The 16064-nt window shown below is 39.5% G+C and overlaps 1 protein-coding gene across 2 annotated transcripts in view; it reads left to right on the forward strand.

Moving 5' to 3' along the window:
• The first annotated feature begins 700 nt into the window (after positions 1 to 700).
• METAP1D (methionyl aminopeptidase type 1D, mitochondrial) overlaps positions 701 to 16064 on the forward strand; it is a 45321-nt gene continuing 29957 nt past the window's right edge. For both annotated transcript variants that reach the window (XM_050976813.1, XM_030241822.2), the window contains exon 1: positions 701 to 777. In XM_050976813.1, the coding sequence (XP_050832770.1) occupies positions 729 to 777 (49 nt within the window). In that variant the 5' untranslated portion in view covers positions 701 to 728. The remainder of the gene's footprint in view (positions 778 to 16064) is intronic.

The raw sequence follows: 16064 nt of genomic DNA on the forward strand, positions 1-16064 counted from the left end.
ACGAATGTATGTAAGGACACAGAGATCATTACATGCGTGTGAAGATGTAAGAAAGGATTACTTGTATTACTTCCATATTTTGGAATGCCTCCAGAGAAGACTCCAGCCCTTCCCCGGGCAGCCTGCTCCAGTGCTCTGCCACCCTCAACATAAAGCTCTTCCTCATGCTGAGACGAAATTTGTGTTTCAGTTCTGGTCATTGCTTCTCATCCTGTCACTTGGCACCACAGGAAAAGGTCTGGCACCATCCTCTAGGCACCTTCCTTCGAGATGTTCCTTTGCATTAATGTGTTCATAAAGAGTAGTTCCTATTTTATTCACAAAAGTACAAGTTGAGGCGAGGGTGGTGGCGTTTGTTTGCTTAGTTGGTTTGGTTTTGTTTATTTTTTAACGGCAAGAAATTAATGAGGTAGCTCCATCGCTCATGGACAGTGTGGTTGGACTCATGCGGGACCGAGTCCCACTTTCAGCAGTTCTGTCTCGCTGCCGCGTCTCCCGCCGCGGAAGGAGCAGTCACCACTCCCGCCAGGGCGGGTGAGCTGAGCAGGATGGGGCCGTACGGAAGGGCAGCCAGCAGCAGCTCGGGGCACAGGGAGCCGCGGCCGGAGCGGGGCCGCTGCCCGGCCCGGAGGCTCCCGCCCGCCCCCTCACACCGCGCTCTCGCCGGCCGAGGGCGGGCGGGGGGCGCTCCCGGCCCGCCGCCACGCGCGGCCACGTGACCGCCTCACATGGGCAGCATGGCGGCGCCCAGAGCCGCCCGCGCGCTGCGGAGCGGAGGTGAGTGCGCCCCACCGCCGCCGCCGCCGCCCTGCCCTTCCCGCCGGCCGTCGCCGCGCCGCTGCTCAGTCGGGGCTCGCTTTGAAAGCGAGGAGCCAAAGGTTCCGCCGCCGCCGCGCCTGCCGAGGCTGCGAGAGAGCGCTCCGCCAGCCGGGGCGCGCTCCGCGACCGGGCGGGGGGCGGCGGGGGGGGCCTCACAGCAGCGGCCGCAGCTGTCAAGGCTCGGCTTCTGTTGAGGCGTGTTCCCCCGGCGCGGTGCTCGGCGTGGCTCCCGGGACCCCGCGGTGGGGGAAGGCTGTGGAAATGTTTTGCTCTGTTTCGGCTGTGGTGATTTTTGCTGCTGAAGTAATGTGACATGGGTATACCCGTTCAACTGCAGAAGTTCTTACCCGCTGGCTCGCCCAACTGTGTAATGGCTTGTCAGGGCCCGTTGTCCCTCGTGCCCTGGGGTTCTCTGACGAGCCCTTTCTCTATCACATAACCCTTCCCAAGCTAAAGTCGTGTGCCCATGTCCTTCATCCCTCTTCAGCCCCATGCGCCCTTAAAAGCCCGATGTCCGTCATCCAGTTAAAAGAACCTAGCGAATTACATTTGTTAAGCCTTCCTGCCTTCCTTTCAGGCATCGAACCTTGTTCAGCTTCCTTAGGGGATATGCTTTTACAGAGACTTGAGAAAGTGAAACTGTCATAGTTAAGACAACACTGATTAAGGAAAATCCAATTTCCCCCGAATCAGACACTTCAGTATAATTTAATTTGTGAAAACTGAAATACAAAAGTAATTTAAATTAGGTTTCTGTTCACCTAAGGGTATCTGTTCTACCATAATTGAGCAAAAATTACTTTTTTATAGCCTCTTATGTGCGTTCTTTTTAATATATCTGATATTACATTTTTATAAACGTTGAAAATTTTCTATATTATGGAATTGTTTCTGCATAAGTGCATTTGAGCAGCAGAGATCTTGGAAGTTGTATACTGATTAAATGCTTTATCCACGTATCAGAAGGACTTAGGCTAGCCTAAAAAAACCCTTCATTAAAAAAGAGAATTGACTGAAAAATACTAGAAATTAAAAAGTACTTTTTAGTAATAATATAGGGAAGTTATTTGAGTAGTCTTTCCCTTGCTAATGTCAGAATTCAAACACTTTCAACCCAAGGAGAAGGCTCACAACTCTATAGGGTGTGAGTGGTTTCCACCAACCTTTGTGAAATTCTGTATGTTCAAATGCTGCATTTCAGAGTGGACTAGCAGTGGGTTGAACTGCATTTTAGCTGGCACCTTTTCTTGAAGAGTATTCAAAAAAAAATTTTACAGGTGATGCATAGGAGTGTGAATTGAATTTATTATTTTGTAAAAGAAAACTAGGACACACCCAGAGCACAGACACATCAAGTCACTGTCACAGTTTGTAGTTAGAAGTAGTATGGATTTTGTGCTGATTCACTGGCTTGTAAATGGTCTGATCAGATATTATCACAGTTTCAGGTATTATTGTAATTGAATCTGTGCTATTTTATTGTTAATAAAGTAGGACATGTGAAAGAACTGCATTTATATCTACAATTGTATCTTAGATGGTTTGAAGCATAGTAATGTCTTACAGATCTATTTATTTTATACAGGTGAATTATTGTAGAGTAGAAGCCCCTAATTTCTTATAATGAAATTTCAGGGTTTAGAGTCACAGGGAAATAATTGATGAGAAGACATCCCATGTATATTGAGTTACTTTCGTGTTCCATACTGATATAACTGATTCCTGAGCTTGCCTCCCTACAATGAATAAGAATTTTGTGCTGAGCTGTGTGATTTACTGTGGGCCAGGTTTTTGAAGTCAATTCAGTATAGACTGGTGGGGTGTGCTACATCCCTTGCATACATAGTTTGTGTTCCCAGGCTGGCTGTTTGCTTGGTAAGGGGCTGAGCTGCCTTGTTCAGCCCCTTGTGGAACTGGGAATTTGTCCACAGGCTCCTCAGTGGGGAACCTGGAAACTGCACCTGACTAGCACTCTAGCAGTCTCAGCATCACAGAATATGAGATGTTGTGAGATCCTTCTTCTGTGACTACAGAGCCTTTCAGAGATGTTTGTTTTCAAAATTTTTCTGAGAATGTTACCCTTTCCCCTCTGTTAGTAAAATGAGGAGGAAATGCCTTAAACCTCTTTTATTTTTAATGGAAACAGAGGGACATAGCTGGAGTTGATTCTGTTGCAGTACAGCTTCAAAGCCTCACACTTTTAAGTTTGCCCAGAAGTGCCAAATCTCATTAGAAATTAGTTGGGGTTTGCTTTGGTTTTTTGGTTTCTTTTTTCTTTTTTTTTTTTTCCTTTTTTGGGCCGTATAAGTCACAAGTTTTGTTCACAAGCCTTGTCAGTAATGCATGGTTAAGTATTTTCTATATTTCATAGTTAGGTTAGCCAGCACTGTGTATATTAAAGGAATAATAAACTCTTCTCCAGAAGGTTATTTATATGAAAATCATCTATCTGAAGCACTACACAAGTTAAAAACATTAGTTGGACTAATACAGAAGGTGTAGCAAGTAACTGAGGCAGTGTGAAGTGATCTATATACTCTAGATAGAGTGCAGACAAGTAATTTTCCATCATTTTTCTTTCTGGTCAGACATGGCTTTGACATTTAGGATGGTAAAACTGGTAATGAACTTTTAAATTGCCATTTTATGTTGGACTATGCATGTTACTGTACAGAACTGTGCTATGGGGTCTCCATCTGGGAAGTGATTAAATAAATAAAGTACCTCCTTTACTGAATCTTTTACTGAGCAGTGTTTCTGATACAGTAAATTTCTCACTTTTTTTTTTAAACTGCAGACCTTGGTAATGCTCATGGTTTTACAAAATTCTAACTTTTCAGTATTTCTAAGAGGAAGTAAAAGGACTCAAAATTAGATTTTTTTTTTTTTCCCCTGAAGTCAAAGTATTCATTTCAGACTTTTTTTGCTGTCATATGCTACTGAATCAGTCTGTTTCCATCTTTCTGATGGTGCATTTTGAAACAGGAGTTATACTTCTTTTTTAAAAATTGTTATAACTTGCTCTTTGATAAGCATATTTAATCACAAATTTCAGCATATTTGGTACCATTCTCATGTTAAGAATTAATCATAAAAATCTTCTTAGCACTAATAATATTGAAATGGTAGAACTATCACTTTGTACTTTTCTCACTGTTAAAAATTCAGAAATGTACAACTCAAACAATTCATATTCACCTATAGTAACTTCCGGTACTTTTAACCTAATGTTTTTTTTAAAAATTAACCATAGAATATACAGATAACAGTTTTGGGGAGACTTGACTGTTTCCTGGTATTCCAGGCTTACAATTAAATACGTCCTGTAATTCTAATTTTTTTTTTTTTTTTTTGGCAAATGAGAAAAAGTGGTTTAAACTTGTGCAAGAGAGTTTTCAAGATCTAATGTGCTTGGCTGTACTGTGCAATATATGAGTTCGGCAATTAGCTGGAAGAAAATATTAATTCACATTTTCCATTAATTTGTAGACAGACTCATGTCTCCAGAATTTAACATTAGCATTATGAGCTGCAAGTGATGCATGGTGGAAGTTCAAACCATTTGATTGTAGTACACTTTCAACATTTTTTAAATGATTCTAAGGTAGTTTCATCCCTGTCTCGAAACTAATCAGGCAGGCGAGGAATTATTCCCATTTCAACTGTGCAGCAGCTCTAGGGAAGACATGCACTTTCATGGTTTGAGGCATGAGAGAAAAATATTCCCCTTTCAATAAAGTGTTTAATCGTTCTCTTCTCTCAGTTGAGAGGTAATGTATTGTTGGCAGCACACTGTGTCTTTTTTTCTTATAAGATCTATCACTTCTGGCTGTGGGTGGATGTGTAGGGTGTGGTTTCTCTGTGAGCTTAGGTTTCTCAGCATTAGCTAAGGTTGCCTTTAAATGAAGGAAAGTCATTAGCAGATGTCCTGGACAGCTGCTGAAAACCAACATTTTCTGCCACATCAACAGCTTTAGTGACCCACAACTACTTTTCTAGCCATTCTTTTCAGACTAAGAAGTCTTTTCTCCTTTGTAGGAAGGTGCCCATTGCCCTGGCACCAGAGTGTCACCATTGTGGTTGCAGCTAAAACCCACATGGAGACAAAGTTAATGACGAGTTCCCGAGGAGTACTTAGTTTCAGCTTTTTGTGAATGCTTTCTCTGCTCTGCATGCCTTATGTCTTGGGTGCCCAGGTCCCAGGTAGTGTCCTGTATCTGCCAGTGTTTAGTCTGTGATAAATGTATTACACAGGAACATTTTCATATGCCCGAAGTTAAGGAAAGTAAGCCTAGCCATAATCCTTCAGGCAAAATTGACCTTGTTTGGAAATGTATTTTGTATGTATCCCTCTTAATTTTGCAGAATTCTCCTTAAAGCTCACCTGGAGCTTTCTCTTAGCAGAAAAGAGCTACTTCCTCTTTCCATTCCTGTGGCAGAGCTTTTCCACCATCTGCAGAAGCTCACTGCCCTGGTGTGGTGATTTGCTGAAGGGCCATTGTCCACCTTTGTGTATAGGCTACTGAACCTGAAGGAAAATACCACGAAGTTCTGGGAATGACTCTAGCAAGAAAGTGGGTTGCCCCATCGTAGGGAGTTGTCTTGCTGCTGTGCCTCCGGAGTGGATTTTACAGTGCTGTCTCTGTCTTCACAGTTTTACATGGGGGTATCTGGAGTGAGGACTGTGTGCATGCACAACTTCTACACTGCCTGCCCAGAGCCTGTTGTCGTCTGGCATTTCCTCACCAGCCTGCAGATGTAGAAGCAAAGGCTCCACATAATACCATGTGACAGGGTAGAAAGTCTGAAATGGAAAGTCATGTCTGTGATTTTAATTCAAGATACTCAGTTGAGTGGTGCCTCTGGGCAGCAAAGAAGGCAATCTTTGTCTCTCCTTTAGGTGTTGCTTCAGTCTTCTACTCTTCAGGCTCACAGATGCAGTGTTAACCAACGCACACAAATTCTAGTGCTGTTTTGCAAAGAACCAAATAACTGATTTAACCTCCTCTATGCTCATACAGCAAATCAGTGAAATAAAGAATACCACTTCACAATCTTTAGAGATTAAATTAAAGGGAACAAATGTACAGATTCCTAAAATCTGTACTGGAAGATGACCCTGGTGAGGCTATGTGCAGGATCTGTGAAATGTCTGTCTCCTTGCATGTTCTGTTACTTAAAACTTCAAGAATAGTGGTAGAGTGTATGACAGGTCTCTAAGCTTGTTTAGAGTAATATATCGCGTTTGAGGAAAAAGAATGAAGGATTGAGTCATTCCTAAAGAAATTCTGGACCTCAAATAGTGAATTGCCTTTTATTTTAGAGCAGATAGCTTCACTCCCTAAAATCATGGGATCAAATGTCCTGTGAACATATAATAAAACATTTTATTTTGCCTCTGAGAGCTCACAGTACAGATAGCCAAGCAGACAAAAGGGGCTGAAATCATGAGCACTAGCTGATGGATGGAGAAACTCTAGCACTGAGAGAATAATTTCTGGAGGAATTTGTGGCAGCCCAGCATCAGCAGGATGAAACAGGGCCTGGGCCTGTCCTGGTGCCTGCTGCTCCTAAGTTACCAGGCAAACTTGCATAGGTAAAGTCCTTTCTATATTTAGATACAGAATTTCTTTTACTCAAGTTTTTGCACTGAATTACCCTACCTAGACCAGAAGCTGAATTTAAGGTGCACATAAAAACAACATACCACATAGTCTGTAAAGTTTGGGATTTGTGTGTTGTGGATGTTCTCTAGCTGTGCAGGGAAACCCTACTGAGCCAATTTGGCACACTTAACCTCATTTCTTGTGAGGCTTTCCATGTATAGCTATAGTTGGAGTGTAAAATTGAGGATAGAAAAAAATATTTATGTGGTGTTACAGTATTTTCTTTTTGTTTATTCTGAAGAGATATAGATTTTGGCTGAAGTCACCTTGAAGACAAGCTACCTCTGGTGTTGAACCTGTTTTGATGCTAAAGCTGCAGTAGTTGTCTGTCTCATGAAATCTAAGCTAGTTTTCCTTTCCATGATATTTGGATATAATAGATATAATGTTCTGATTGTGACAGTTGTGAATCAAGAGGAAGTTTAAACAAAAGCTTAGGGGCTTTTGAGCATTCTTCGGTGACAGTCCTGCTGGTCCACTGCAATTTGTGATTTCAAAGCTTTATGGAGTACTTGATCGTGTATGCAGTCTGAAAAGGCCTTTTCTGTGCTAAGAGTACCTTTAGGGCACCCAGTTACAATAATCTTATCAACTGGGGATAGGTAATTTTCTTTTTTTTGGTTCCTCCTTCCTTCCCCACTCCCAAACAAGCATATTCCTATAGCACTTCAAAATGCACATCTAGTGAGAGTCTTACTGCCTCCTCTTCTCTTTTGACAGTTTGACATGATGATGTGCCATGATGGGTAGCTTGCAGTGCTTCTAAACACCACATCCCAGTGCTGTTGATCTAGCAATACTTATTAGCATGAAAATTTAATTTGAAAATATTTTGAAGTAATGTAGTGGATGGGAGAGTGGGTTACAGGGCAATGACTTCTTTTTAGTGTTTTGTCTATTCAAGCTATTTGTATTTGTCACAGTGGTTTCTTTCCTAAGCATTTCTATTTCAAATCAATGTTTGTTAAAATATGCTTGTCTGCCAATCCAGCTTTCATATTATCTATGTGAAGAGGCAAAAGAACATATATAAAGAGCAGTCTGTATGTAGCAAACTCTTTAACTCTTTGCCTTACAATTATTGCATCCTGTAGAAAGAGGCTGTTTGGCTACAGCCTTGTTTTAATTTCATTTTTTAGTTTTCAGTTACACATTTCTGGAGTCTCCCCAACCACTGCTGTTACCTGATGGCGCCTATATTTCATCAAGTTTAGACAAGCAGTCTACCTGGACTTAGGCCCAGAGGAGCTGCCGTAACTGATGAACATGATCCCCTCTGCCTGGGAATTCAAGACCTATAGAACCATGATTCCCAAGGGAATTGAAAGAAAAATGTGTTCAGACCTTGCCTCTTGCTTTTTTTGTTTTCTTTGTTGTTTTTATGGAGCATTGCCTTGTACTGATGGGTAGCATACTTTACCACAAGTGAAATCTGGTACTGGTTTGCTGATGATTAGGAGAAAAGATTCTATTTAACCTACCCTGAAAACAGGAGCAGGAAAGAATAGAGCACACAGAGACAGACACGAGTTGCTGTGACATCTCTTCATTACTGCGTACAAATAAAGTGATGAGTTATTAAACAAAATAGCAAAAAATGTTGTGGCATTACTGTTGTGATGTTGGGTGGTTTTTTACTGCATCATCATTTTTAGGCTTCCAGAGTTTAGTGGATACAATTGCAGATTTAAATTTTGTTCTTGCATGCTGCTCTTTAATCTGTTTCCTTCTTTTGCAAAAACTGCATTATATACAGATTGCATATTATTTTAGCTGTAGAATATTATAGTGGAGTTTTTAATTTAGAAAATGTTTTTAGAATTTTTTGTGATTGCAGAATGAATGTTAATGTTCAGTGTAATTACATCTAATTTTATTTCCTGTATGTTATATTTTTAGTTTGCTCTTATATGCCCTTATTTTCACTGGGAGTTGTAGATTTGACTTCTTTTTTTAAAAGCATGGTGTTGGCAGTCAGACACAAGCTCACTTTAAATCAATGAAATAATAAACTTAAAAGTCTTCTAAATGTGGGGAACTTGTAGTTTCTGTTTAATGATCAGAAGTTGTTTCTTCATGTGTTTTGGATTATCTAGGCTTGTTTTTTTTTTTTTTTTTTTCTTTATAAGTTTAAAACACTGAGGTGGGGAAGAGTAATTAAAGGCTGCTTCTTTCTTCTTATTTTGCGTTTTATACCCAGGTCTGCTGGGCAGGCTGGCAGAGCTCTTTTTGCTGCTTACATTTTTGCCATTCATTTATCTTTTGCTGCTTGTGTTTGCTTATACCATTACTTGTAGAGAGACTTTTTTCTTTGATATCGTAAGAAAAAGTGGGATTTGTTTTTCTGTTATTGTAACAGGTCGTCTGACTAACCTATATTTTTAAACATGAGTGGTTTACCCAGGGAGGAACTACAGTGGCTGGAGAACTTGCTAAGCTCTGGGCTCACAAATGTGAAGAATGAACAGATAAGGATTGTCAGATTTATATATTTAAATCTAGTGACTGACAACCATCTGAAATAAATATGTCATCACTAAAAGTTTATTATTCATTTTCTCTGTGTAAGGGAATATAAAGTCTGCTGTAGCACAGTATGTGTATTGTATTGTTCACACCTTCCACGTTTCTCAGCTGCTCCAGGTTTGACATTCCTGGTATTTCTGAGGTTTAAGAAAAATCGTATCTGATACTTTTAAAACTCAGAAAGTTAAAAATACAATCATGCAGCATAATCACATTAAGATTTTTTTTTCCAGTCACCAACAGGAAAGAGAATTACCATACTTGACGGCAAAATTTCATTACAAGTTTTTGATAGTTAGAGAACACTAGGGGAGTGAAGCTGTTTTCTTGAATCCTGGCAGTACTCAGAGGCCAGAGACTTCAGGGTTCTGTTCTCTGACTTGTAGGAATCTGCTGCCCTGGAGTCTATGCAACAGCTAGAAATAAGTAGGGAGAGAGGCAAAGGCTTCTGCCAGCACAGAGGCTTTTCCAAGCTCACTGCTTGATGGTGAATCAGTTTGAGAATCTGTGTTGTGAGTCTCACTTTGGTGTCTCATGGACTTCCCTTTCCTGGGGTTGGTGATCATGGTGGGAGTTAGCAATCCTTGGGAACTTACCAGCTTTGGAAAAGGGTGGGTCTCCAGCCAGGCTGGCACTCTGCCACTGCCTCGAAGTAAAATAAGTTCTCCTGCTGCTCTGTAGCTCAAGAGAAGGTATGATCTCAACACACAGTGGGGCTCAGGTCTTTCATGGCACTAGGAGCCAGGAGCTAGGGATATTTGGGGCTGGTAGTGGGCATGGCTTTGGATGAGTCATTAAACTTTCTGTGTCTTTCTCCACCTACAATGCAGGTATTTATCTACCTTGCAGGTGCATTGGTTGAGATTAATGAGTTGTTTGTAAAGCACTTTGAAGATGAAAAGCTCTATCAAAATGCTAAGTATTATTACTTATGAGCTCTTGAGTGCATAATGGCTGTTTGCCTGCCAGTATTTAAAGCAATTTATAACACACTAAGTATGAAGGCACTGTATGAAGTCAAGTTCTAGTTTCCATTTAAGAAAAGTTGTATTTTGTTTTCATCAGTTCACGTCACACCACTGGCCTTTGGTGTTATCTAGGGTGAAAATAGACACCAGATGATTTTTTAAAGGAACTGTTTCAAAACATTTAAATTGTATTGTTGTATAATAAGGCTTTCTTCTCAATTGGTTATTTTTTACCCTCTTTGTATGACTTGAAACAAGGTATGGAAGTTGTTGTTCTTTTAGAGATTATGTCCTTTCCAAATCAATAATGTCGTTCCCGTCACAATTTCTGAAGAAAAAGGAGAATGCTAAAAACAAAGTGTTGCACAGGCTGCTCTGTTGCATGGAAGCCTTAGAAGGAAGAATAAAGGGCTCTTCAGAGCTCCTTGGAGGTCTTTTGGCAGACATACTCTAGCGTGCAGCCTGCAAAAACTTCCATGGGTGTTTTTGAAAGTCACACTGTTCTTTTGAGTTTAGGTTATAAATAACCAGCCACTCTAACCAGCTCTATAAAGTCTCCAGCTTTCACATTTTAAATATGTTTATGTTCAGGTATTCATTGTTAAAACCTGTTTACAGTTATGTTTCATTTTAGATCAAGCCTATTTTGAACCATAAAGAACTATTTCAGTAAGAACACAGTCTGAATTTATACATTAATACTTAGAGCACATCAGATGTTCTGTGTAGAACTTTGTACACTTCTCAGATTATCTGTTTCATGCTTTCTTGTACATAAATTTAAATTATATCCTGCCTTATGTTTTTTTTTAAAAGAAAGTCAACAGATGTGGCATAACATTGAAAAAAATGGCAAGTTTGTTTCTCATATAAATTCCAGCTGTTCAGTCTCAGATTTACTGATAGACACAGGTGAAGATAGAGTTGGGCAGAAGCAACAGTAAACTTCTAGCTTCCGTCCATGTAAAATGGAGATGCTTTATGTAAGAAATGGTGCAGTAACTGCAGAACTGCTTGTATTCTGCTTGACTTCTCAGCTCTTAAGTGTGCTTGTAAACTCATCTAGTGCTGTGGAGTTGAGGTCCTTTTCCACTGGACAAAGTGGATAGGCATCTCACAAAGACATGCTGGGTTGACACTGAGAGGAGGTGTTGCCCATAGTCATTTGTGCAGATCTGAGCATCAAATCACACTTGTGGATGAAATGGTAGGTGATAACAAGGCTTAATGTCATTGCCATGTCCTTTTTGAACACCTGTGAGATGGCTAGGCAGGTCTGACCTCTCCAAGACATTCCTGGTTGTTCTACACTGATTATTATGATTAACAAAATTTTGTGAGTTATGGTAGAAATGGGTGTTCTTTAAAGTAGTAAATATAGTAGTGGGTTTTGTCTGGGTTTATAAAAATTTATTCATGCTCTAACACACCCTGCTAAATCAGCAGAAGCTCATCTCATGAGAATAATTCTCTTCTGGGAAAGCTTAAATCAAAACTTGCTCCAAATGATCAGGTTGTACCAGCAAGAATTATTTTACTGGTATAACTGTCCCAGCAGTGTTCTGAGTAGTACCATTATGTTGTCTAAGAGTTTTGAGTTGTAGAGTACTCTCCTTAACTAACACATGTTTTCTGGCAAGAATGTAATTGCAGAGCAAACCAAAGATTGCTCTGAAGTGGCTGTTTCTAAAATCTCCTTGATAAAGACAGTCTTGTTTTCGTTCATTTGGAGGCTGTTTTGTCCAAATAACTCTTCTCTAAAAGCTGCCTCACAAAATCAGGTATAGAGTGAGGTAGCTGATGGAAAGACTTTGGCAGAGCTTGCTGCAACAGTATCCCCAGCTGTGGAAACCAGATGGGTGTTGCAAACAGGTTGGTGGGGTGTTGGCAGCTAAAAATTCAACCAGATGAAAATAATCTGCTGGGGTGTCTAGGGAAAGGCAGCAGTTCTCTCAGGTCTCCTCCAGCGTGATAAGTGGTGACAATGGACTACCAGCCACTGCAGGATGAGCAAGCATGGCCCAGGCAAGGGCATAACGCTTCCAGTGACTGTGCCATTTCCAGGGGAACACCCACACAGAATCAACTTCAGTGTAGCTCTTTGCCTACTGAATACAGGTCAGAAGCCTTGACATTTAAGAAGTTGTGGCCAGGGCTCAAAGACTCAAATTCGCAGTGGCATCACTTTTCAATAACCCATGAGTACAGATTGAGATAGACTTCACATTTTCCATGTGAAAAAAGTATGCAGCAGGATTCTTATCATGTAATTGACTGAATCCAGAAGTTCTGAGTTGAGTTTACAGATTAGTAATTGATTAAATGGATGTCCCTATAGAGAATTTCATAGATTACTGCCCAGTTTTGCAGACAAGGTAGCTAAACATGCTCAGGAGAATTGCCTGTCATATTTTGCTGGCAAGTTGGATTATCTTCATCTTGTGGAGAGCAAAACACTTATTTCTTATTATGGATTTACTGTCTGTGCAGAAAAGACTGCGTAAACACTTTTCAGTCTAGAAAAAGGAGTTTGAGACCTAAATTCTTGCAAAGACTCCTTGCTTACTCTGTCTAGCTTAGAAAATCAGACAGTAGAATAGTCCAATAAACCGTACAAAGTGAGTGAATACCTGGTGAAGATAGCTCAGAAATGAGGGGTTTGGTTTTCTTTTTGTTTTGGTGGTTTGTTTGTTTGTTTTGGGGGTTTTTGTTTGTTTTAGCTTAATAATATATTTTTGAATAAATTAGTCTGAATGTTTGGTACACAATAATTCTGTTACTCTCTGCCTGTTTTATACTTATGTTCTTCCCCTTTATCGACTATTAGAACAGCTTCCCTTTCTACAGAAGGGCTATGTTATTTATAAATTGCCATTTTATTTGCCATATATGAAGTGGGCCATAGATGGTAGTTACATGGCTTGAGAATAGAACCCTTAATTTTGATCTGTTTTATAAACAATTGGCAATAAACGGCCTGATCCTGTGTCCTTTGACTTCAGTGGGAGCTCTGACAAGTGTGTTTACGCCAGAAGAAGCCGGCTGCCAGTGCAGCGGAGCGGGCAGCGCGCCTTTGCTTTCAGCACAGTCGTGCGTCCCCGTGCCAAGAATGAATTTTGCCGATTCAGATTTGCTCAGTTTGTCAACACACAGCTCCCATTGAACGTGGCGGGACGAGAATCATTCTTGGCACGGGGCCGCGGGCAGCCCGGGGAGCGGGGCCGGCAGCGGCGGGAGCTGCGCGCTGCCGAGGGGAGCAGTGCCCGGCCTTGGCTTCCCTGTTCCCGGGGCTCCCGTCTCCCGGAGCGTGTGTTTGCTGTTCTTGGAGTGGTGGAAAGAGTCGGTGATAAAAAGGGATTTCCTAGGTTAGTTTTCAAGGCTATTTTTTTTGTGTGTGTGGCTGTCTGGATGATTAATGTGACTAGGAAAATACTGTTGACCCATTTAAATCATGTTAGACAACTTCCATTGCTCATCTACATAATGAAATACACACTGAACATTACAGCCGAAGTATAAGAGCCAGTGAACTACAAAAATAATATTTTACTCATTTAGATTATGAAGTAAAATATAGGACATTAGTACTAATGATAGTATTAAATTTGAAGCCATGCAAATTGCAATTGTCAGTGAAAAAGAAGTATAAGTTGAAAAGGCTATTAGCATTTCAGCTTTAACAGTTAATTTCAGTAATTTCTTTTTTCTGCTAGTGTGCAGCTTAAAAAAGTCCATATGCAAAACATTTCATAGTAAGTGCAGAAGTGTTTCCTTTATATTATTATTTAATTTCAGTCATTAAAGAAATGTTAAAAATTAATTTGCAATATTAAAATATATTAACATTTTATATTACTGAGAGTAAACTGCAAATTCTGCTTGGGTTAAGTCAAATATAAAAGGCAAATTATTAGTAGCCAATAGATGAAATAATTTTAGGCATTCATTTAAGTACCAAAGCAAAAACTAAAGCCTTTAAAAATATGAATTTTGTCAAATAGAAACAGAATTGTCAGCTTTTTAAACTAAATACAATTTTGGAAGTGCTAAACTTAGGCTGATGGGTTTCTATGGTTACCTACCTTTCCAATAGTTTGGTGAGATGTGTAAATAGGCCTGTGAGTTCACTAGTAATTATTTGGGTTTTGTTTGTTATAGTTGTAATTCTGTGTTCAGTTTGAATCTAATACAGTTCATACCACATGCTTTGGTTTATGTATATTTTAGTGTGCATGATTGACAGTGATTGAGCATTTCTTATGGAGTGCTTGGTTTTTTTGTCATAAGTGATGTATGTTGGTACTTCTGAAAATGTAAACAACTTCTTCCTGTATCACTGTTTGAGAAACAGAGATTTTTATGCTAAAAAGAGGTCTTTGTAAATGTTAAGCAAGGAGATAAGTGAAAGGTGTTTAAAAAACATTTAAAACATCTCCCAAACATTATACTCTACTCTTCCAAATTTGATCCATAATTCTATCATTATAATTCACTCAGTGACCCAAATGTCACATATTTATGAATAAGCTTCCAAGTTACACATAAATAGCACATGGTAATGACTGACAGGTTTAAAAATAAATGTTTTAATCAGGATGCTACAAGTTATCTGCAGCAAGCTCTTGATTAGAACATCTTGTGCAGAGCGTTTTCTTGAAATAAAAATAAGAGCTTATTTCTACCACTGCCACAGCAGTTTAGCAGAAAAAGCTGTAAACTCTTAGACCTCTCTGCTCCTGTGTTTTGAAATCTGGATTATAGGTTGTAATTCCCCAACCTTGGACTCATCACTCTAGCAAAGGACACATATGAGTTTTCTCAGTAAAGACTTACTGTCCTAAAGAACTTGTGTTTTCAGGTGAAAACAGGACAATGCAAGTAATTGACAACTTTTAACACAAGGCAAGAAATACTACTAGCTGTCAATTTTACCAAATGAATAGTAATGTAATCTTGTTTTATTAAAGTATTCATCCCAAAGTTGTTGGCCATGTGCACTTTTTTCCTTAATTTTGATATAAGTCTGACTTATGATTCAGAAATCATCTTGTGTCCTTAGAGATTTGGCTGTAGATCTATGGAAAATACTTACTGCAGAAAAAAGACTGACTGCCTGTTCTCTTCCCATGTGTCAAGCTACACAGAACATCCTGATACAATGTTCAGGAGCGTTCCTAAATTTCCTATGCAAAGATTACTCTTATTTCAGCAACCTTGCTTGCCTACTGAAAGGGTGGAAAACGGATTTTATGGTGATCCAGACATGTTTTTTCCATTTCAGGTGGAAATTTTGGAGGTTAAAGTGGGATTTACTTTTCACATTTAATATTGTGTCAGGCTTGTGTATAGGACATAAACATGCAAGTTGAAAAACAGCTGTTTCACAGAGCACCTGAAAAGATTTTAACCCAGTAGGATTCAGTGAATGTTAGAGCTGTGGGTGGGTGCATATAAACAATTAGATCTGGTATTGTGATGTATATAAGGACTATTTGAATAGCTTATTTTTTTAATCTGAAACAAGTGCTATTTTTTAACTTGTTCCAATAGCTGTTTCTTCCCTACAAAATCAAAATCATGAATACAATAACCAGTCTTTCAAGCAAAAGTAATTTCTCTGATCTTTAAAGAAATCTAAAGATAGATAGAAAGTACTTGGAAAATATATTTAAATATGGAAGCCTGAAGAGATATGTTTCTCATTCTAATTTATTCATTTTATGATAAATTAATTTACTCAATAAAGGAATGCAGTAACATAAGAGGAATGTTTCTCCTGCTAGTCAGAGAAGTTGAAACTTGCCAGATGCTGTGATCTGGAGCCCAAATTCCCTTGATAGTAACTGTGATTGAAACCCTTAATATTGCTTTGTGCAGCTTTTGTACTGGACTTATCTCGTTTTGCAGTGCTATTGCTTTAGACAACACTGTCTTTTTATTTTCTTCTTGCGTTTTTCTGTCAGAGAGGGAAAATGTAGTAGAAATAACAGTGGGATGGAAGGCTGTGCTGGAGGACTGCAGTGCTCTGTTCCCAGTGTCTGTACAGTTTGATCCCATGTTCTGTAATAGACAATTCATTTCCTTT

This window comes from Serinus canaria, chromosome 7 (genome assembly GCF_022539315.1).
Source record: "Serinus canaria isolate serCan28SL12 chromosome 7, serCan2020, whole genome shotgun sequence".
In the NCBI taxonomy this organism is placed as follows: Eukaryota; Metazoa; Chordata; class Aves; order Passeriformes; family Fringillidae; genus Serinus; species Serinus canaria.